At 47.0% G+C, this 22,342-nt stretch overlaps 1 protein-coding gene across 1 annotated transcript in view; it reads right to left on the reverse strand.

The window, feature by feature from the left end:
• SF3B1 (splicing factor 3b subunit 1) overlaps window positions 1–22,342 on the reverse strand; it is a 446,304-nt gene that overhangs the window by 404,499 nt on the left and 19,463 nt on the right. Inside the window, exons 2-3 of the mRNA XM_075319718.1 lie at window positions 9,885–10,051; window positions 8,570–8,665 (exon numbers count right to left, since the gene is read on the reverse strand). Of these exons, the coding sequence (XP_075175833.1) occupies window positions 8,570–8,665; window positions 9,885–10,051 (263 nt within the window). The remainder of the gene's footprint in view (window positions 1–8,569; window positions 8,666–9,884; window positions 10,052–22,342) is intronic.

The following is a 22,342-nucleotide window of genomic DNA, read 5'->3' on the forward strand; positions in this document are numbered from 1 at the left end:
CTCCCAGAACCTTCACATGCGCTCCCTTGTTTAATTTTTATCCAAGTAGTAGAAAGTGACCTAGTGGAATGGCCCTAATCTGCAGGGGAACTGGCACCCCCTTAGAAGAGTAGGCCAGTGAGATAGCATCCCGGGCCCACCTAGCCAAGGTGCTTGTAGATATTTTACAGCCCCGGGACTTTTCCTGGAATGCAACAAACAGGGCCTGAGATTTCCACCATTCCCTGGTTCTATCCAAGTAGGTTTATAAGCGCGCGTGTCACATCAAAGCTATGGAGCCTGGTCACTTTGTCATTCGAAGGAGGGTCACAATGGAAGGGAGTATGAATTCCTGGGACCTGTGAAGGGCTTGACCACTTTAGGCAGGTATGAGGGATCTGTACGCAATACCACCTTCTTGACCAAAATTTGGGTATATGGATGGACAATGGAGAGCGCCTGTAGGTCACCCACCCGTGTAGCGTACGTCAAGCAATGAGAAGTACCACCTTTAGGGTCTTGAAGGGAACATCCGAAAGGGGCTCAACGGGGTGTTTATAAGGGCATCAAGGACAAGATTTAATCCTAGGGAGGCATGCGAGGATAAGGGACATGAGTCGCTCTAGCACAGGATTTAATGAACCTGCTAATCCATCTATTCTCTGTGAGGTTATGTTTATAGAGGGCTCCTAGGGCCAAAACTTGTACCTTGAAGGTGCTAGTGGATAAGTCCAACTCCAACCCTTACTGAAGGAATTCCAGGATGGCCGGGAAGAGAGGGGGATACCCGATCTGTTCCCCGGAAACTTGCTGGATTTTCCACAAGACCCTTCGCTAAATACCGGTGGCGACCAGCTTCCTACTTTTAAGGAGAGTGTTACTAAATTCTCAGAGAATCCCTGTGCTAGGAGCAGCTGCCTTTCAAATGCCACGCTGTCAAATGGAGGGCAGGATCCTTGGGTTGGCACATTGGTCCGTGCTGTCCGGCAGTATCCAAGGGTCTGATATTGCCAGTCTTTGGAGCCAGTAGAACCAGGCTCTTTTTGGCCAGAAGTGACTCGAGCTATGAGGATAATGAGGGCTTTGTCGTCCCAAAGCTTCCTGAGCACTGCCGGAAGAAGAACCAGGGGTGGAAAGCCATATAGAAGACCCTGTGACCAGGGGATCGGCATTGCATCTATTGTCATGGGATGATCCCTGGCCGATTTTATTGCAGTTAGTTCTCTGAAGTTTGAGGACTGAGTCCTCACATGATCATCCCATAGTCCTTGTAACAGGTGAGTTCTCAGGTAAACTCCCCAGTCTAAGTGACCTGCATCTGTTGTGATGATATCCGTGATGTTGGGACACCATGACACCCCTGTGGCCAGATGAGTTAAGTCCTGCCACCAGGACAGGGAAAGCAACACCTTTTGGATCCAAGCGGATTCTCATATCCAAGAAGCCTCCTGACTGTTGCGGTCAGGCCAGGACTTCCATCTGAAGGGATCTCATATCTATCTGAGCCCAAGGAACCGCGGGGATGCAGGATGTGAGGGTCCCCACAAGAGACATAGCCTGTCTGAGGGTCATGACTGGTTTTTCAAATCGCCAAGGTGACCAGGGATTGTGACCCGAGTATCTGCTCCTCCGGGAGAAAAGACATCTGAGCGACTGAATCCAGGATCAGCCCCAAGAAAGACCGACACTGTTGAGGTTGTATTCTAGATTTTTACTGATATATGATCCACCCTAAGTGCTCTAGGGTGGAGATCACTATTCTTTTCTCTCCCTGTCATATAGATGTTACAATAAAATACCCCCGAGGGGGCGACTCCAGTTGTAACGTCAGCCCTTTTGCAATGATCCGTGGAATCCACGGGCTGGAGGAAATCTTTTCCCATGCGCTAAGGAAGAGGGAGAGCCTTTCCCTTCCCCCACTGGGATGGTGGCGTCATTGAGGGCCTTGTGGCTTGGTAGAGGATGATGGACCAAACAATCCTGAGGACCTCTTCCTGCTATCCTTCCAGGAGTCCTGGTCTCTGGGAGGCTCCTTATGGAAAATTGCTTCTTCCGAAATGGACGGCTACGAGGGAATGGAGTTTATACAGCTGGAAATCCTTGTTTCTTGTCCGTCACTTTGGACAGAAGGTCATCCAGCTGTGATCCAAACAAAAAGTCTCCTTCACAAGTTATCCCGCAAAGTCTGTTCCTGGACTAAATGTCTCCCTTCCAACATTTCAACTAGAGGGCCCTTGTGGCTGAATCGGAAAGAGCTGCTACTTTTGCAGATAACGTGAGCGAGTCGATGGAAGCATCCGCTAGAAGTCTGCCGTCCCCTGTATATATGGAATTGAGGAAATAATGTCCTTACTAGACACGTTACCTAATAGTTGGTCTTCTAATAGTTGGACCCAGACCATTAGAGACCTTGTTACACATGTACCTGCTACCGCCGGGTGAAGAGCTCCTGCTGCAGCCTTCCAGGTACTATAAACCTGCATTCCAGGCCTCCAACATGAGGTATTGTGTGGATTCAGGATCTTTATCATCCACCAGCCCCATAGTTGAGTGGACGGCTTTCAGTAGGGGTGTCACCTCAGAGGATGGCATAGTCTGCAGTCCACGGCTGAGGGAGAGTCCAAAGGATGAGGAAGAGGCAGGTGACAATTTTCTGGAACCCCGTTCAGAGACGCCTGATCTGAAGTTCCCCCATCTTTCCTAGTGGATTGTTTGTGTTTCCCTGACTTCAGCACGGAGAACATCTCAACTCAGCCTTGAGGCTTGGTGCTTCCATACATAAACCAAAACCAGAGAAGGGATTATAATAGATGCAGTTTCCTTCTACTAAGATTACCCCGGTTTGTTTTTTTTTTTTTTTTTTTTTTTTGCAGCCTGTATGGTTGATAATAGAGAACAACAGACGTTAGTTTCCATATTGCAATAGTTTTTCCTAGCCTGTTATGGTTGACAATAGAGAATAGTGGATGTGGTTCCCCCATATTATAACAGCCTTTTCTTGGTTAGTAATAGCTGACAGAATAAAAGCAGTAGTTCTCCCACATTATAACAGTTATTCTGACTTGTAAGATTGACAACAAGGGATAATAGTTGCAGCCTTTCTATACCAGTAACCGTTGTGTATAATGGCTGACAACAGAACAATAGAAGCAGTCTTTCTGGTGCTGTGGCATTCGCTTATTTACACTTGACAACATCTGGAATGATATAATTATAAACTATGTATTTTTGATCATACCTAGAGTGTCAAAATTGTATACTAAGCTCTTTGTGGTAACATGTATTTTTTTTTTTTTTGAACAGTGCTTTGATTTGCCTTGGGATTTTTTTTTTTTTTGCTCTGTCTTGTCTTAAATGAACAGTCTACAACAGATGTTTTCACTTGGACACTGATTCATTGAGACCTGTTCAGATTTCCTCTTATAAATTAAGCATATGTTTTTGTCCATGTTACCTAAAGCTAGTTTCACACTTGCGTTGGACGGTTTCCATAGCATTGCGTTGTGTTACGGATGCAACGGATGCGTTGCATATAGTGGCACAACGAATGCAACGGATCGTACAAAACAACGGAAAGATTTTTTTTTTTTTTATTCTTTACAGTTTTACCGGCAGCAGACTATTGTGAACGATCAGCTGATCGCTCTCAATAGCCGGCAGCTCAGCTGAGCACTGTCACTTGCCGGCGGCCAGGCATGCTGGCGGGCGGGCGCTCAGCTGAACGTTCGGCCAACACGAGACAAAATAAAGTTTGTTTTTTGATTTAAAAAAAATAAATAAATAAAAAAAGGAGCATGCGCAGTGAAATCCTGAGGCTTCTGCTGCTCAAAACGTTACATGCTGCGTTCCTCCCGCTGGGCGGAAGCAATGGAGCGTCGCCCAGCGGAAGCAACGCAGGTCCTTTTGGCACAATCCGTCACCCATACAAGTCTATGGGAAACAGCGGAATCCGTTAACGGATTCCGCTGTTTTCCAAAAGGGCGGATTGTAACGGAAGGAAAACAACGCAAGTGTGAAAGTACCCTAAGGCTATGTGCCCACGGGGACATTGTCTTGTGGATATATCCGCAAGACATTCCGCAGGTGCTCCCAGAAATCCGCAACAGAACTTTCTCTTTTCAATGCTGCGGATATACAGCGGAATGTCGTGCGGATATGGTGCGGGCATTCTGCATTGAAGATACAGTACCATGGCCTCGGCACTGCATCCTCAATGCAGAACAAGTGCTGCAGTGATCGGGGTGCTCATACTTGCCTCCATCATGCAGCACCTCGCTTTCCGGCGGCCGGGACTTTCTCCGTCCGGTGTAGCGGCAGCAGCGCGGTGGAAACAGCCAGGTACAGGAAGGAAGAGGTGGGCAGGCCTAACCTAGCTCCGGCTGTCATATGACCGGAGCTCGTGCAGGCCCCGCCCACCTCTTCCTTCCTGTACCTGGCTGGATCCACCGCGCTGCTCTATCAAGGAAGGTAAGTATATGGGACCCTGCAGAGAAATCCGCAACAATAATTGACATGCTGCAGATTTTTCCGCACGATTTCCGCTGGGCACAGCATTTCCCAAATGCCATAAAAATGGCTGGGGAGTAGCTGTGCTGCAGATTTCTGGAAAATCCACGGCTTTTCCGCGAGAAATCCGCGGCAAAATCCGCGCATTTTCTGCAACGTGGGCACATAGCCTAAGAATAAGGACCCTGTTCTAGGGTCTAAAACATGTCAGGATTTGGTCATGTTTAATTTCAACAATTATGATCTAAATAAAACAGAGAACTCTTTGATACAGGTGGGACAAGGCCCCCTTGGTAATCCGAGTATAGACTGTCCTTGTAAACCCAACAATTCCTATGATTCCTCTTAGAGGTACCTCCTGAAGAAAGAAGGGAACATAGGGGGGACTTTTTAAACAATGAAATGCTGCAGCAGACACTCACCCCCCAAGATGGCGGATCTGGTACCGGTTTTGGAGGCAGTTTATGACTTCCAGATTTGGATTTCTCAGACCCCCCCCGGAATGTCAACTTGCCGGACTGGAGGGACTAGCCCTGCCGGAGGAGCACTCCCCTTGCTGCCCTGGGAATCTGTATGCTGTTCCAGCACATCTTACTCTGGTGGAGAGTTGTCTTCCATCCTGAATAGGGGAGAAGTCATACTCACCAGAATGCAGTGAAGGAGACTCCTCATACCTCCCTGGTTCAAATTTCCCTCCCGAAATCCGTTCGCTGGGCGACACCATCTTGGAACACCTTGCACATGCGCAGGTGATGAACTTGCGGGTGCCGCGTCGCTTCCTCTTCACCCCGGCGTTCCATCTTGCGGGCTCCATGTGAGGATCACATAGCCTGGGGCGATGCAGAGCCGAGCTCCCGCTCCAGGCCCGCGCCCCACCACCGCAGACAGCCGAAGCCCTGGGGAGGTGCATCCAGGCCCGAATGCCGGCTTTTGGTAAGAAACCAAACTTACACACCGGGTCAGACCTGGGAGTTTCCGTGGGTTGTCTCATCAGGACAGGAAACCAAACTGATGTGGAGGAGAGGTACCGCCTTTTTATCAGTGGGTTTCCTGTCCTGATGTGGGCGGAACCTCTCTCTCAGGTGGTGCTGTCATGGGCGAAAGGGAAAATCTATAGTGCGGTTCCTCATCTGCACAGTACCTGTAACTCAGTGTGACGCTGGAGCTGCTCCCCCTCAACCCTCTGTGATGTCACATCAGGGGTGGGGCCTGCTCCATACTGTTAGGCTGCTTTCACAATACGTTTTTTAACATGCGTCATGAACTTTTTTTAACGCAAAAACGGATCCAGTGCAAATGCGTTTTCATTTCAATACATTTGCAATGGACTCGCGTCAACATGCGTTTGCGTGCGTTATAGTAAGGATCCAGCGACTTGCAGTCCTTTAACTTTTCAAAAACGCTACTTGTTGGGAGCATCATCCGGAAGTGGAAGGCTTATGGAACTACTGTTAGCCTTCCACGGCCTGGACAGCCTTTGAAAGTTTTTACCCGTGCCAGGCTTGTCCGAAGAGTCAAGGCTAACCCAAGGACAACAAGGAAGGAGCTCCGGGAAGATCTCATGGCAGTGGGGACATTGGTTTCAGTCAATACCATAAGTAACGTACTCCACCGCAATGGTCTCCGTTCCAGACGAGCCCGTAAGGTACCTTTACTTTCAAAGCGTCATGTCAAGGCTCGTCTACAGTTTGCTCATGATCACTTGGAGGACTCTGAGACAGACTGGTTCAAGGTTCTCTGGTCTGATGAGACCAAGATCGAGATCTTTGGTGCCAACCACACACGTGACGTTTGGAGACTGGATGGCACTGCATACGACCCCAAGAATACCATCCCTACAGTCAAGCATGGTGGTGACAGCATCATGCTGTGGGGCTGTTTCTCAGCCAAGGGGCCTGGCCATCTGGTCCGCATCCATGGGAAGATGGATAGCACGGCCTACCTGGAGATTTTGGCCAAGAACCTCCGCTCCTCCATCAAGGATCTTAAGATGGGTCGTCATTTCATCTTCCAACAAGACAACGACCCAAAGCCCACAGCCAAGAAAACCAAGGCCTGGTTCAAGAGGGAAAAAATCAAGGTGTTGCAGTGGCCTAGTCAGTCTCCTGATCTTAACCCAATTGAAAACTTGTGGAAGGAGCTCAAGATTAAAGTCCACATGAGACACCCAAAGAACCTAGATAACTTGGAGAAGATCTGCATGGGAGGAGTGAGCCAAGATAACTCCAGAGACCTGTGCCGGCCTGATCAGGTCTTATAAAAGACGATTATTAGCTGTAATTGCAAACAAGGGTTATTCCACAAAATATTAAACCTAGGGGTTGAATAATAATTGCCCCACACTTTTATGTTGGAAATTTATTAAAATTTAACTGAGCAACATAACTTGTTGGTTTGTAAGATTTATGCATCTTTTAATAAATCCTGCTCTTGTTTGAAGTTTGCAGGCTCTAACTTATTTGCATCTTATCAAACCTGCAGGGGGTTGAATACTACTTGTAGGCACTAATAAATACATTATATATATAATCTATAATCTCTCTCTCTCTCTCTCGATATATCTATAATCTCTCTCTCTCAGAGAGACAGAGAGACAGAGAGACATATATAATATCTCTCTCTATATCTATATATCTCCCTCTCTATATCTATATCTATAATAGAATTTTGTCATTCTGGAACTAACTTTGTGAGCTGTGTTTTTGTTGACAAAACCGAGGGTAAAACGTATTCAAAACGCAAACAATTAGTAACCATGCGTTTTGGCATGCATTTTTCAACCCCATTCAATGGGTGACGAAAGTTGACAAAAACGCAAGAAGAATGAACATGTTGCTTCTTTTTTGTCAAAAGTTTGTCAAAAAAAATTGGTGACAAACTGCAATGTGTGCACAGCAAATCTGACTTCTCATAGACTTTGCTGGGAAGTCAAAAGTGAGAAAGTTCTGACAACAAAACTGCACCAAAAACTGCATCATGCGCATATAGCCTTAAAAAGGGGCACCAACCATATAGTCGCTAAAGTGGGGCAATCGATTACTGCAACGGCTGTTGCCTCACAGTAAGATAGTTCTGGTTGCCTATAGCAAACAGAGTGCAGCTATTAGAATGAAGTTGCTGAATTAAAAGTGAAAACTGAGCTGATTGGTTGCTATGGACAACTAGAACAGTTACTGTGAGGCAGTTTTCATAACAGATTTGAAATCCTTCAGGACAGACATTTTCTGCTTCACCTATTATTTCGGTGAATAGGTGAGATGATTACTAAGGGTGGAAACACATTATGCGAGTAAAATCGGTCCGACTGGGCTGAAACATACTCGGCTGATTTTAGTTCACGTTAGGTGCGAGTGCAACGCAAGTGCGATGCTTTTTGCTCGCGTGTGTGTTGCGATTGCGATGCTAGTTTCATGCAACATCTTAATTAGATAAAAGCTATTACACATGTGTCATTTAATGTACCTTTGGGAATGTGCTGTCACATTCATCTGTTGAATATTTAATGAGCGAAGTTACTGCCACACTCGCAAATGTGAACGCTGGTGCGCGTGTGTGATGCTACTTTTAATCCCCTTCCATAGGAAATCATTGGGACAAATGGTGCGAGAAACTCGCAAAAAAGCAGCATGCTGCGATTTTTTTCTCGGTCCGATTTGGACTGAGAAAAAAAAAAAAAAAAAAAAAAAAAGAAAAAAAAAAAAAAAATCGCAGATGAGAGCTGAATCATTGACTAACATGTGTCAGATTTCAATGCGAGTTTTTCTCGCATTGCTCTATTGCGAGAAACTCGCAAGTGAGAAGCAGCCCTAAGGGTTTTTTTTGTTAAAAAAAAAAAAAAATAAAAATAGTGCAGCAAAACATTACATTTGAACTAGTCATTTTGTTGCCTTTGCATTGCAGTAACGTTTAATGACACCTTTTGAAAATCTGATGTGGATGGAATGATTGCGTTAAGTGTCTGACTACGTCCCTATCTTCAATTTAGCGAGAATCTAGAAATTACAAGCATTTGGGGGAAATAATACTCTCCAAATAAAAGGACAGTTACAATGACAAAGTCTCCACATTAACTATTTCAACATACCTGTTCAGCTGACTGGGGAATATCATTTAATAAAGCAACAGGAGCATGATATCCTGGTTTCTTCTGCGCAAATGATGCTGTAGGATCATCATCATCCTGCCAAAAAAAAAAAAACAGATGAAATCAATGTGTTTCACATGTTTATTAAGTACTTAACGGAGACCCATCAATTCTGAGAAACAGGAAGAAGTGCAAGGTAAATGAAATAAGACTTCTCTCTTACATGTCATTAAGAAATCAAAAAACTTCATGAGCTCATCATCTAATGTACAAACTGTGAAGGGGGCGGGGGACAAATTATTCCACATTTGAATAGTAAATAAAGCCTTAGGCCACGTGCATTTGTGGAATATTCGGTGAGCTTTTTACTTCAGTAATTGTAAGCCAAAACCGGAAATCAGTAAAAAATGCAGAAGTGGTGCACGTGATTCAGTTCTACTTTTCCTGACTGTTCCACTCCTGGCTTACAAATATGGAGGTGAAAAACTGAAAGAAAAAAAAAAAAAAAACCAAAAAAAAACACCAAATACTCCACGTGTGCACGTGGTTTTATGCTTGTCCAATGAATATAGTGGGAGAATCGGTTAACATATATTCTGCTAGAGTGGTGCTACTAATCCAAGTTCCCTGACCCGAGGATTATACTCACCAGCAGCAGTCTACACCTTTTATTTGAGTTGCTCTGGTCCCACAGCGCCATCTTGTGAACACAAGTAATGGTCACAAGTGCTCAATTTAAGTCCGAAAGCCAGAACGCGACCATCATAGACTTGCATTGAAAAGTGACCTTCGGTTGGCACCAGCAAAGCAATCCAGCAGATCACAACCAGCTGAAGACCAACCAGAGCAGAACCGACAGAAGGTGAAGATGGCAGAGGTAAGGATATCCAGACTACGGTCACTAACCTTAATTTAGAATCACCACTCCAGCCCTGCAATAAAAAAAGAAAAGTGGAGTGGTACTTTAAAACTGGTGGCCTTACAAATAAATATCTCTAATTAGTGTTCGATTACAAAATAATTTTAGGAATAGTGTAGAAACCAGCATTTTGTTTATGTTTATTCCTAAAAATAATATTGGAGACTTATCACATCCTTTCATGTTCTTATGATACCTCCTTTGGAGGTCTTGCGCCTCAATCTGGATATGCCTGTTCATCGGCAAGTTGTGCAACAATTATAACCATTAATGTTTCCAGAGTTAGCTTAACATAATAAACAGTTTAGAGACAAAAGGAATTGGTGTTAAAACAAAAAAAAAACAAAAAACAAAAACACAAAATGCAGAAAACCACGTCCACATTTTAAAACTTACATCTTCTTGCTCATTTGCAGCAATAGACGTTACATAACCAGTAAATCTACTGTCACTTCCACCGTAAATTTCTTGATCGAAATATCCAGTTGAATCAAGCCCGACTCCTTGCGTGTCATCTAGGTTGGCCTTCTTTCCTTGAATTTCACGTATCTGTGCTTCAATATCTGTAAATAAAACAAAAACATGAAATGCCGTTATCAAGCTAACAAACATGGCAGAGAATTCCTCTGTTGGCCATCAAAAACACCACAGTAAAAGTGAAACATGTTTGGAGGAAACTGGAATCTCAAATTTTAACCCCTTCAGCCCCGGGGCACTTTCCGTTTTTGCGTTTTTGTTTTTTGCTCCCCTTCTTCCGAGAGCCGTAACTTTTTTATTTTCCCGTCAATCTTGCCATATGAGGGCTTGTTTTTTGCGGGACAAGTTGTACTTTTAAATGAAACCATACGTTTTACCATATGGTGTACTGGAAAACAGCAAAAAAAAAATTCCAAATGCGGAAAAATTGCAAAAAAAGTGTGATGGCACAATAGTTTTTGGGATGTTTTATTCACGGTGTTCACTATATGGTAAAATTGATGTGTGGGTATGATGCCTGAGGTCGGTGCTTGTTTGTAGACACCAAACATGTATAGGTTTACTTGTATCTAAGGGGTTAAAAAAAATTCACAAGTTTGTCCAATAAAAGTGGCGCACAATTTGCGCCATTTTCCAAAACACGTAGCGCTCTTATTTTTTGGGATCTATGGCTCAGTGACTGCTTATTTTTTGCGTCTTGAGCTGACGTTTCTAATGGTACCAGTTTTGCGCAGATGCAACATTTTGATCGCCTGTTATTGCATTTTGCGTAAAACTTGCAGCGACCAAAAAACGTAATTTTGGCGGGGGGGGGGGAGGGGGGTGATTTGAACTTTTAGGTTGTTTTTTTTTATTTTTTTAAAACTTTTTTCTTCACTTTTTTTTTATTTTACTAGTCCCCCTAGGGGGCTATAGCGATCAGCAATCCGATCGCTATCTGCTGATCACAGCTATAAGCTGTAAACAGCAGAAATAGTCAGTCACTTTCTTTTTCCCTCTGCTCCCGGCCGAGGAAAAACTAAAGTGAAACTTCGTAGCTGCAGGCGTCATCACATGACCCTGTGCTACGATGGCAACCACCGATAGTCACGTGATCACGCACGTGACTTCCGGTGGAGGCGGCGGTAAGTAAAAAAACATGGCCGCGCGCATTTAGATCTTGCTGCCAGACTTTGGCAGCAAGATTTAAGGGGTTAATGGCCGCAGGTGGAAGCGATTCCACCCGCGGCTAGCAGGCACACATGTCAGCTGTTGAAAACAGCTGATGTGTGGCGACCGCCGACGCCTGCCCGCGGCGAGGCTTAACGGGACACGCTCCATGACGGATATATCCGTCCATGGTCGTGAAGGGGTTAATATAGATATCAAGAAACTCCTAAAAATTCAGGCATGACTGGAGACCACCTGTACATACATTATCTCTGCTATTGAATGGAGCGACTATGCATCTCATATGGATGTTAAATCTAAAATTACTGCTATGCAGCATAAGTATCATAATAAGCATAATAAGCAACATAGTATCATAATATACACGAGTGCTAAATAACCATAATGAAAAGGGGTCAATCCAGGGCTCACGTGAAGCGGTCACATCACGAGAGCTGAGCCCTATCAGCTCCTCTGAATTGCTGGTTTTTGTTCATGCTACATCCCAAAAAACTGAATATATATATATAGAAAGCGATCAGCAAATATTTGTCCGAAAAGGTACCAATAAAAACTGGAGTATAATGCAAATTATTATTTTATTCTATAAACTACTGACGTCGTCTCCGAATTTCCAAGCAATACATTTTTGCATTTATTTTTTGAAAGTGAGAAATGGTCAAAATAAAAAATCTTAAAAATTACTTACCGGTAATGGATTTTTCCAGAAGCCACGACAGCGCCGCCAGAGAGAGGTCCGCCCATCTTAGGACAGGAAACCACTGAAATAAAAGGGCGGCTCCTCTCGCTCGCCTAAGGGTACTTTCACACTTGCGTTTATTTCCTTCCGTTACAATCCGCCCTTTTGGAAAACAGCGGAATCAGTTAACGGATTCCGCTGTTTCCCATAGACTTGTATGGGTGACGGATTGTACCAAAAAGGACCTGCGTTGCTTCCGCTGGGCGACGCTCCGTTGCTTCCGCCCAGCGGGAGGAACGCAGCATGTAACGTTATTTTGAGCAGCGGAATCCTCTGGATTTCACTGCGCATGCTCTTTTTTTTTTTTTTTTAAATCAAACTTTATTTTGGCTCGCGGTGGCCGAACGTTCAGCTGAGCGCCCGGCCGTCGGCAAGCGACAGCGCTCAGCTGAGCGACCGGCCGCCAGCATGCCCGGGCGCCGGAAAGTGACAGCGCTCGGCTGATCACCCGGCGGCCGGCTGCAGGGAGCGATCAGCTGATCACCCGGCGGCCGGCTACAGGGAGCGATCAGCTGATCACCCGGCGGCCAGCTGCAGGGAGCGATCAGCTGATCACCCGGCGGCCAGCTGCAGGGAGCGATCAGCTGATCACCCGGCGGCCGGCTGCAGGGAGCGATCAGCTGATCACCCGGCGGCCAGCTACAGGGAGCGATCAGCTGATCACCCGGCGGCCGGCTGCAGGGAGCGATCAGCTGATCACCCGGCGGCCGGCTGCAGGGAGCGATCAGCTGATCACCCGGCGGCCAGCTACAGGGAGCGATCAGCTGATCACCCGGTGGCCGGCTGCAGGGAGCGATCAGCTGATCGTTCACAATAGTCTGCCGCTGGTAAAAAAAAAAAAAAAAAAAAAAGAAAAAAGAAAAATCAAAACGAATTGCGTTGTTTTGCAGCATCCGTTGCGCCACTATATGCAACACATCCGTTACAGAACGCAATGCAACGGATACCGGTCAACGCAAGTGTGAAACTAGCCTAAGTTTAGTTACAGAGCACAGAGAGGAACACCAGAAAACAGGTAAACAGAAAAACAGCAATAACAAGATATCTGAATAAAAAGGAACGTCGTGCCACGGAAACCAAGAGACCGATAGGTGCAGAAAAGGAAAAGTGGAGGGAAGCAGTGGCGCTGTCGTGGCTTCTGGAAAAAATCATTACCGGTAAGTAATTTAAGATTTTTCCCTTCAACAACACAGGGCCACCAGAGAGATTCGGAAGACAACAACATTAGGGAGGGACCACAGCCTCAAGCACCCGTCTACCAAAGGTCAAATCCATCGTGGCCGACAAATCCAAACGATAGTGACGAAAAAAGGTCGTAGGAGGGGACCAGGTTGCAGCCTTACATATCAGATCCAAAAGGCACGTCTGCTCACTCAGCCCAGGAGGTCGCCACAGCCCGGGTGGAATGAGCCGTAACACCCTGCGGGACAGGTCTATCCTGAGCTACATAACCTGTCTTAATAGCCTCCTTAACCCACCTGGCAATTGTGCCCTTGGACGCTGCAAATCCCTTCCTAGGCCCTTGGAAGCAGAGAAACAAGTGTTGGGACCGCCTCCAAGACTTGGTGACCCCAATGTAGTGACTCAGAACCCTGAGAACATCCAAGGTGTGTAACCTTTCTTCCTTGGGGTTAGCAGGTGTGGGGCAGAAGGAAAGAAAGAAGGACAATTTCCTGGGAACGATGAAAAGATCTAGACACCTTGGGTAAATAGGCGGGGTCTGTACGAAGGAGGACCCTATCCTCAAAAACTGCGTATAAGGGAGGGGGGGGGGGGGTACACACCGATAGGGCCTGAAGATCACTAACCCGTCTAGCTGACGTAAGGGCCACTAGTAAACACAACCTTTAGAGTCAGGGTCCGTACAGTACATTGTGACAGGGGTTCAAAGTGGGGTCCCGTCAATGAATTTAGAACCAAATTGAGATCCCAGGGAGGGAAACTAAGACGGGGGACCGGCCTGTCCCTCTGACAGGAGGAGATGAACCTACGAACCCATCTATTGCCTGCGAGGTCAGAACCATAAAGTGCGGTCAGCGCCGAGACCTGGACCTTCAGGGTACTAACATAACCCCAAGTCAACCCCCTTCTGGAGAAAATCCAGAACCCCCCCCCCCACCGGGCTGACACTGGAGAAGGAGAGAAACTTGTCCCAGACTCTTGCGTAGATCCTGGTAGTGGCTGGCGACTACGCAAGGGGGTGGAAATCACACCAGAAGAGAACCCGTGACCTGCTAGCAATCGCCTCTCAAAATTCCAGGCCGTCAAGTGAAGGCCCGAAACATGAGAGTGAAGCAGAGGGCCCTGGGAGAGGAGATCCGGCCTCTCCGGGAGGACCCAAGGGTCCGAGACCGACATCCCCTGGAGCCAGAAAAACCACACCCTCCAGGGCCAAAAGGGAGCTATGAGGATCAATCTGGCCTTGTCCTCCCTTGCCTTTTTTAGGACTGCGGGGAGCAATATCAGGGGCGGGAAGTTATACAGCAGACCCCCTCCCCACGGAACCTGAAAAGTGTCCACCCCCCAGGGTCTGTCGAGAGAATTGAGGGAACAGAACCGAGGGACCTGGCGGTTGGACCTGGTGGCAAAGAGGTCGGCTATCGGGCACCCCCACAGACGTATAAGCATGCGAAAGACCTCCTTGTGCAGATACCACTCCCCCTGGTGTACCGGATGCCTGCTCAGGAAGTCAGCCGTGACATTGCCCGTCCCCCGAATATGTAGTGCCGTAAGGGACGAAAAAGGTGGCTTTGTGCAAGTGAAAATATGGTGTCCGCTATCCCCATCAGGAAAGACGACCGAGTGGCGGTTGATATAGGAGACAGCGACTTTGTTGTCCAAGAAGATCCGGAAGTGTGTACCCTCTAGGTGAGGAAAAAGGGATTGTAAAGCCCGCCCGATGGCACGCAATTCCCTGGTGTTCGAGGAGCCCCGACTTTCCAGAGGACTCCAGGTACCCTGCACCGGCCGGCCATGGAGATGGGCCCCCCAACCCCGTGCGCTGGCGTCGGTAGTAATGACATCCGAAGGCGGAAGTGACCAAGGAACCCCAGCCGACAGATTCCGAACTTGCATCCACCACCGGAGGGACCGAAGAGTGTGGGAAGAAAGGGTGAGACGTGTGTCCAAACACCCTCCTAATAACCAGGGCTGTGGAGTCGGTAAGCCAAACCTTCGACTCCGACTCCTCAAATTCTCAGACTCAGACTCAGACTCAGACTCAGACTCAGACTCAGACTCAGACTCAGACTCAGACTCAGACTCAGACTCAGACTCAGACTCAGACTCAGACTCAGACTCAGACTCAGACTCAGACTCAGACTCAGACTCAGACTCAGACTCAGACTCAGACTCAGACTCAGACTCAGACTCAGACTCAGACTCAGACTCAGACTCAGACTCAGACTCAGACTCAGACTCAGACTCAGACTCAGACTCAGACTCAGACTCAGACTCAGACTCAGACTCAGACTCAGACTCAGACTCAGACTCAGACTCAGACTCAGACTCAGACTCAGACTCAGACTCAGACTCCTACATATATTGCTTATAGTTAGGTGAAAAATTTATTGTAGTACATGAATATGTGTATGTGAACATTAGACATTTAATAATTTTTATGATACAATAATCAAGATATTTGGATAGAACATAAAATATATTTATTGGAATACAACTTTAACACAAAAAACTGTAATAAATTGTAAATATGTAATACACTATGTAATATACAGTAGATTACATATATATCTTGTGTGTGTATATACACTGTATATATATATATATTACATATTTACAATTTATTAGTTTTTTGTGTTCTAAAGTTGTATTCCAATAAATATTTTATGTTCTATCCAAATATCTTGATTATTGTATCATAAAAATAATTAAATGTCTAATGTTCACATTGTACTACAATACATTTTTCACTTAAATATAAGCATTATACTAAATGTTATTATTTAGTAAAATATTCAGCACATTCTGCATTGCACTCCTGTCCCCAATTTATTATATATTTTAGGAGTCGGAGTCGGTGCATTTTATACCGACTCCGACTCCACCAAAATGAGCTCCGACTCCGACTCCACGACTCCGACTCCGACTCCACAGCCCTGCTAATAACCACTGCGCTCTCAACACTTCCTGCTGTAGAACTCTGGTGTGCCACTGTGCCCAGGGAACCGCCGGCATACATGCATCCAGGGAGCCCAGCAAGGACATGGCTGCCATGAGGGTGAGAACAGGGTGTGAGCACCGAGGAGACCCGAGAGCGGAGGAACCGAGGAAGGAGGCAGAGTTGAGAGCAAGAGTCCAAGGTGAGGCGCAGAAATTGCTAACTCGTGGAAGGGTCCAGTCTGGACTTTCCGAGATTCACAATCCACCCCAAGGTCCCCAGGATGGAAAGTACAGTCTGAATCTTGGACCTGCAATCTGATTCGGAGGTCCCGACTATTAAAAAAAATCGTCCAGGTACAGGATGATTAGGATCCCTTCTTCGTGCATGTGGGCCATCACCTCTTCCACCTCCTTCGTAAAGACCCTCGGGGCCATTGCCAACCCAAAGGGAAGTGCCCGAAACTGGAAGTGTCGCAGTACCCATCTGAGCTGAAGGGCCACCCGGAGGAACCGCTGAGGAGAAGCATGAATCAAAATATGCTAATAAAGCGTCCTGGAGATCCAGAACCGCCATGAAACACCCTGGAAACAGCAGTTTTATGGCCGACCTCACCGATTCCATCTTGAAATGATGATACACCAAATGTCTGATGAGACGACGGAGGTTGATAATCGTCCGAAAAGACCCATCCGGCTTTCCTACCAGGAACAGCGGAGAATAAAACCCGGAGCCTTCTTCTCCAGCCGGAACATCTACCAGGACAGATTTTCTGAGGAGGGTTTCCATCTCCTGCTGTAATGCGAGCTGCTTTTCGGATGACCTGCCGAGCGATGTAATTATTAATGACCCCTGAGGGGTCGACTGGAATTGTAGATGTAAACACTCAGTAATAATTCCAATAATCCAAGAACTGGACGAGATGTTCCGCCATGCAGGGTAGAAGAGGGAGAGCCTACCCCCCACCGGAAGAGAGGAATCACCGGGCGGGCTTCTTACCGTCCGTAGGGGCCGGAACATGAAGCCAGATCTTTCTCTTGTTGTCTCTCCACCCCTCCTTGGATGCGGGCTGTTTACCCTTACCGAATCCCTTCCTCCGGAATGTGCGGTGCCTAAAGGGGGCAGAGGAGAAAGTGGGAAACCCTTTAACGTCTCCCGCCTTCTCCAGGATGTCGTCAAGTGCCTTACCAAAAAGATAGGTACCCTCGCAAGGTAGAGCGCACAATTTCGACTTCGACTGAGTCCCCCGGCCACTCCTTCAACCAGAGTGACCGTCTAGCTGAGTTGGATAATGCCGCCGATTTGGCCGACAACCGTATGGTATCAGCGGAAGCGTCGGCCAAAAAAAGCAGCAGCACCCTTGGCATGAGGGAGGTTGGCGAGGATCTGGTCCCACGGGGCCTCCTGCAAAATCCAGTCTTCAAGCTGCTGCAACCAGACCATCAGAGAACGGGCAACACAGGTACCGGCTACAGCAGGACGAAGTGCCCCCGCAGCTGTCTTCCAGGCGCAGCGAAGAAATGTATCAGCCTTCCTGTCCAAAAGGGTCCTTCAAGGAACCCAGGTCCTCAAATGGCAGGGAAGGCTGCTTTGCCGTTTTAGCTACTGCCACATCCAATTTAGGGCAATTGTCCCAACCGGAACAATCTGACTCCTGGAAGGGATACTTCCTTTTAAAAAGGGACGGAGGGTAAGCCCTCCTCTCCGGCTTCTCCCACTGGTCTGCAATCAGTCGCCGCACCTCTGGAACATGAGATCCTCAACCGATTCAGGATCCTTAGTCTCCAGCAGGCCCATGGTAGCTCTGACTGCCTTAACCAGGTGATTCACCTCTGCAGCCAAGAAACACTGTTTTCCACCCATATCGTCCCCGGAGGATGCATCAGGAGAGGAGGACGCGGAAGCAGAGTCTGAGGCCTCCCCTGACTCCCGATCCTGCATTCTGGGTTTGCTGGAGGTGGCCGGGATGGGGAGAGAAAACCCCTTCAGGGACTCCCTGACCTCTGCTCTAATGACTTCCTTAAGGCTAGAAGCAAAGTCAGGCGCTTCATCAGCAACCATTTTCTGAATGCAGAGTTTACACAATTTCTTCCGGTAATCAGGGGTGAGAAGGGAAGCACAGAGGGCACATTCCTTATGTTTAACTTTCTCAGATCTTTTCCTAGGCTTGTCCTAAGAAGAGCAAAAAAAGGAGAGGAAAAAAAAAAAAACCCAAAAAAAAACAAAAAAAAAAAAACACACACACACAACACCTATTAATAGGGAATAGGCAACCCCAAACACTCACCCCTCAGCAGGTCATACGGTACCGGGTCAAGCGAACGAGCCGGTCTCTTGGGACTCCGGCGTGGAGGAGAGGATCTCTTGGTGGGACGCCCCCCACTGGAGAGACTTCCACTACTGCCATGTCGCTGTGCCTGCTTTTGCAGGCGCTTTTCAGGGAGATCACCCTCCTGGGATCCTTCCCTAAGCTCATCCATACTGTAGCATGGATGCGAGCACCGTAGAATGCCTGCAGCCACACTTTATGCGGTGGAGGCAGAGAAGCGATGGGCAGCGCCATCTTGGAGTCCACGGCGCATGCGCAGAGCCAACTTCCGCATCCGATGACGTCACCGCCGGAACCCGACGGCAGAGGAAGCACTGCGACACGCTCCCAGTGCAGGGCCAGCCACCGGGCGCCGAGACAGGGGCGCGGGCTGAGCAGGAGCGGAGAATCCCACAGGGCTCAGCTGAGCCGGATCCGGTAAATGTAGCGGGAACGCTGCAGGGACAGCCACCGGGCGCCGACACAGGAACCCGCTGCCAAACCGACACTCCCACCGCAGGGCCAGTCACCGGACGCCGAGCAGGTGAGTGCATGACAGGGAGGTGACCGTACCCCAGACCTCCAGGATGCCACCGCAAAAAAAGTCCACGCCCCCTGGGAAAAACACCGTCCTTCACTGTGGCAGCGCCACAGCCTTTCAGGGTCTCCCATCCTGGGACAGGAAACCAAACTGAGGCGAGAGAGAGGAGCCGCCCTTTTATTTCATTAGTTTCCTGTCCTATGATTGGCGGACCTCTCTGGTGGCGCTGTCGTGGTGAAGGGAAAAAAAATGCATTGTTTTCAGACCTCAAATAATGCAAAGAAAACAAGTTCATAATCATTTAGAAACAACAATACTAATAATGTTTTAATTCAGGAAGAGTTCAGAAATCAATATTTTGTGGCATAAGCATGATTTTTCATCACAGCTTTCATGTGTCTTGGCTTGCTTTCCACCAGTCTTTTACACTGCTTTTGGGTGTCCTTATGGCACTCCAGGTGCAAAAATGTAAGCAGTTCTTTGATGGCTTGTGACTATCCATCTTCCTCTTGATTAAAATTCCAGAGTTTTACAATGGGGTCCAGGTCTGGAGATTGAGCTGGCCATGACAGGGTTTTGTTGTGGTGGTCCTTCATCCACACATTGATTGACCTAGCTGTGTGGCATAGCGCATTGTCCGGCTGGAGAAAAGTCCTCAAAGTTGGGGAACATTGCAGGAGCAGAAGGAAGCAACTTTTTTCCAGGAAAACCTTGTATGCGACTGGATTCAAACGTCCATTGCAAAGTTTAATCTTCCCAAAGCAACCTTGCTGAAGCATCCTCAGATCATCACCGATCATCCACTAAATATCACAGTGGGTGCAAGACACTGCGGCTTGTATGCCTCTCCAGATCTCAGTCTAACGATTAGACTAGGCATTGGGCAGAGCTGAAAATTAGACTCAGAAGAATACCTTAATCTAGAAATTAGGCAGATTAAACTTTGCAAAGGATGTATGAATCAAGCCACATACAAGGTTATCTTGGAATAACAGTTGCCATGCCATACAGCTAAGTCAATCAATCTGTGGTGACTGTGTTGGTCGATTGTACTTTTGTGCACATGTAAAAAGACGTGTACAGCCAGGTCACAGGCCAAAGAGCTCAAAGTGTCTCCCTCTTTCTCATTATAGAGCCTCAAATGGAACATTTACTATCTGAATCACGGGTTTCAGAGATTTACATGGAAACCACAATGTAAGCACCCAGCTTCGTGCGCAAGATAAATGTGAGCAGAGCCCCTCTGCAATGTTTGGTTGGCAGCATGAACAAATCAACAAGCAGCTCAAGAATTGGTCTTATTTTTTTACGTTCACCGTGCAGTATCGGTGACTAGACCAGCATTAAATGTTTGGGGTTTTTTTTTTTTTGGGGGGGGGGGGTCATATCATAGCATTTCTGTATGCAAGGTGTCAATTGGTATTGAATTAATGATGCCCTGAAACTTTGTAATTCACTTTTTTTCTCTCTCGTTCTGTTTTCGAGATAAAAATGATAACTCCTTTGTTTTCCACAAGGTAGCGCTATACGTGGTTTAATTGCGTAACGCATGGCTACTTTACTATACCTAGACACCACTTCTATGCCTATAGCTGCCGCCGTTCTCAAGTTAAAGTTGTCCAGTTACCAAAACTGATTTTTTTTTTCTGATAAATCTTGCTAATATGTGCCCCTCAACACATCTATTATGTTTTTTCAGCAAAATTACCTTTTATTGTGCACTAGCAGCACACGGTCATTGCTGGCTCCAGCTCTGATGGGGTTAATCTCTCCTCTGACTTCCTGTGTTCAGTTCCTACAAGTCCCAGAATTCTTTGTGGCTCTAGGGCGGTGTCTGGCTTATCTAACACACCCACTGTGTCTAATACACCCACCCAAACCCTCCTCCCTGCCTCTTCCCTGTGGATGCACTGAGATCAATCATACAGAGACAGCAGCAGCTCTACACAGCCAGGGGAAGAAAGTGTGTGTGTGTGTGTGTGTGTGTGTGTGTGTGTGTGTGTGTGTGTGTGTGTGTGTGTGTGTGTGTGTGTGTGTGTGTGTGATACTCACCTGTCTGCAGGGTCCGGGTGCCATGCCTGCTTCCAGCCCCTGTCTCGGTACCGTCGCTCTGGCTGTGTGCAGTCTCCCCGGGGCACATACGAAGCTTGCAGGACCTGGCGGTGGATCACCTGACGCATCAGCTGATCGATTCTCGTGGTGTCGCCGGCTTTTTCGCGCCCGGCCGGCTATCAGCTGATCCTGCCGTCAGGGGACTTCATCAGCTGATTACCGGCAGCTCCTGCAGTGATGGGCCAGGATCAGACTCCCCTGCAGGAGCTACCCGTAATCAGCACAGACGTATTTATTTTATTTTTTTTGCACTGATGCTTCAGCTGATTGTTTAATCGGCTTTTATACAATCAGCTGATGTGTCTTGTGATTCACGTAGTTTAACCTGACACATCATCTGATCGCTTTGCCTTCCAGCAAACCGATCAGATGATATTGGATCCTGATTGGACGGCGCGGGACCCTAACCCAGGATTACTGCGGAGGGGGGTTTATTTCAATAAAGATGGAGTCACTAATTGTGTTGTGTTTTATTTCTAATAAAAATATTTTTCTGTGTGTTGTGTTTTTTTTTTTATCATTACTAGAAATTCATGGTGGCCATGTCTAATATTGGTGTGACACCATGAATTTCGGGCTTAGGGCTAGCTGATAATATACAGCTAGCCCTAACCCCATTATTACCCAGCTAGCCACCCGGCATCAGGGCAGCTGGAAGAGTTGGATACAGCTCCAGAAGATGGCGCTTCTATGAAAGCGCCATTTTCTGGGGTGGCTGCGGACTGCAATTCGCAGTGGGGGTGCCCAGAAAGCTTGGGCACCCTTCACTGTGGATTCCAATCCCCAGCTGCCTAGTTGTACCCGGCTGGACACTAAAATTAGGCGAAGCTCACGTCATTTTTTTTTTTTTTTTTTTTAAATTATTTCGTGAAATTCATGAAATAATTAAAAAAAAAAAAAAAAAAAAAAAAAAGGGCTTCTCTATATTTTTGATTCCCAGCCGGGTACAAATAGGCAGCTGGGGGTTGGGGGCAGCCCGTACCTGCCTGCTGTACCCGGCTAGCATACAAAAATATGGCGAAGCCCATGTCATTTTTTTTTTCTTTTTGGGTAAAAAACTGCATACAGTCCTGGATGGAGGATGCTGAGCCTTGTAGTTCTGCAGCTGCTGTCTGCTCTCCTGCATACACTAGTGAATGGAGGATGCTGAGCCTTGTAGTTCTGCAGCTGCTGTCTGCTCTCCTGCATACAATGAACATTTTGAATAAGAAAATGACATCAGACCTTTTTTTTTTCCATCAACAATCTTTAATGGCATTGTGCACTGATTAAAAACGCAGTGAGCAAAAACGCAGCAAAAAAGGCACCAAATCGCGGCAAAAACGTGACATGCAGCACCGCAGGTGACAGAGCAGAGCAAGTTGGTGACATGCTCTGCTCTGACACATAG

This window comes from Anomaloglossus baeobatrachus, chromosome 7, assembly GCF_048569485.1.
Source record: "Anomaloglossus baeobatrachus isolate aAnoBae1 chromosome 7, aAnoBae1.hap1, whole genome shotgun sequence".
Lineage (NCBI taxonomy): Eukaryota > Metazoa > Chordata > Amphibia > Anura > Aromobatidae > Anomaloglossus > Anomaloglossus baeobatrachus.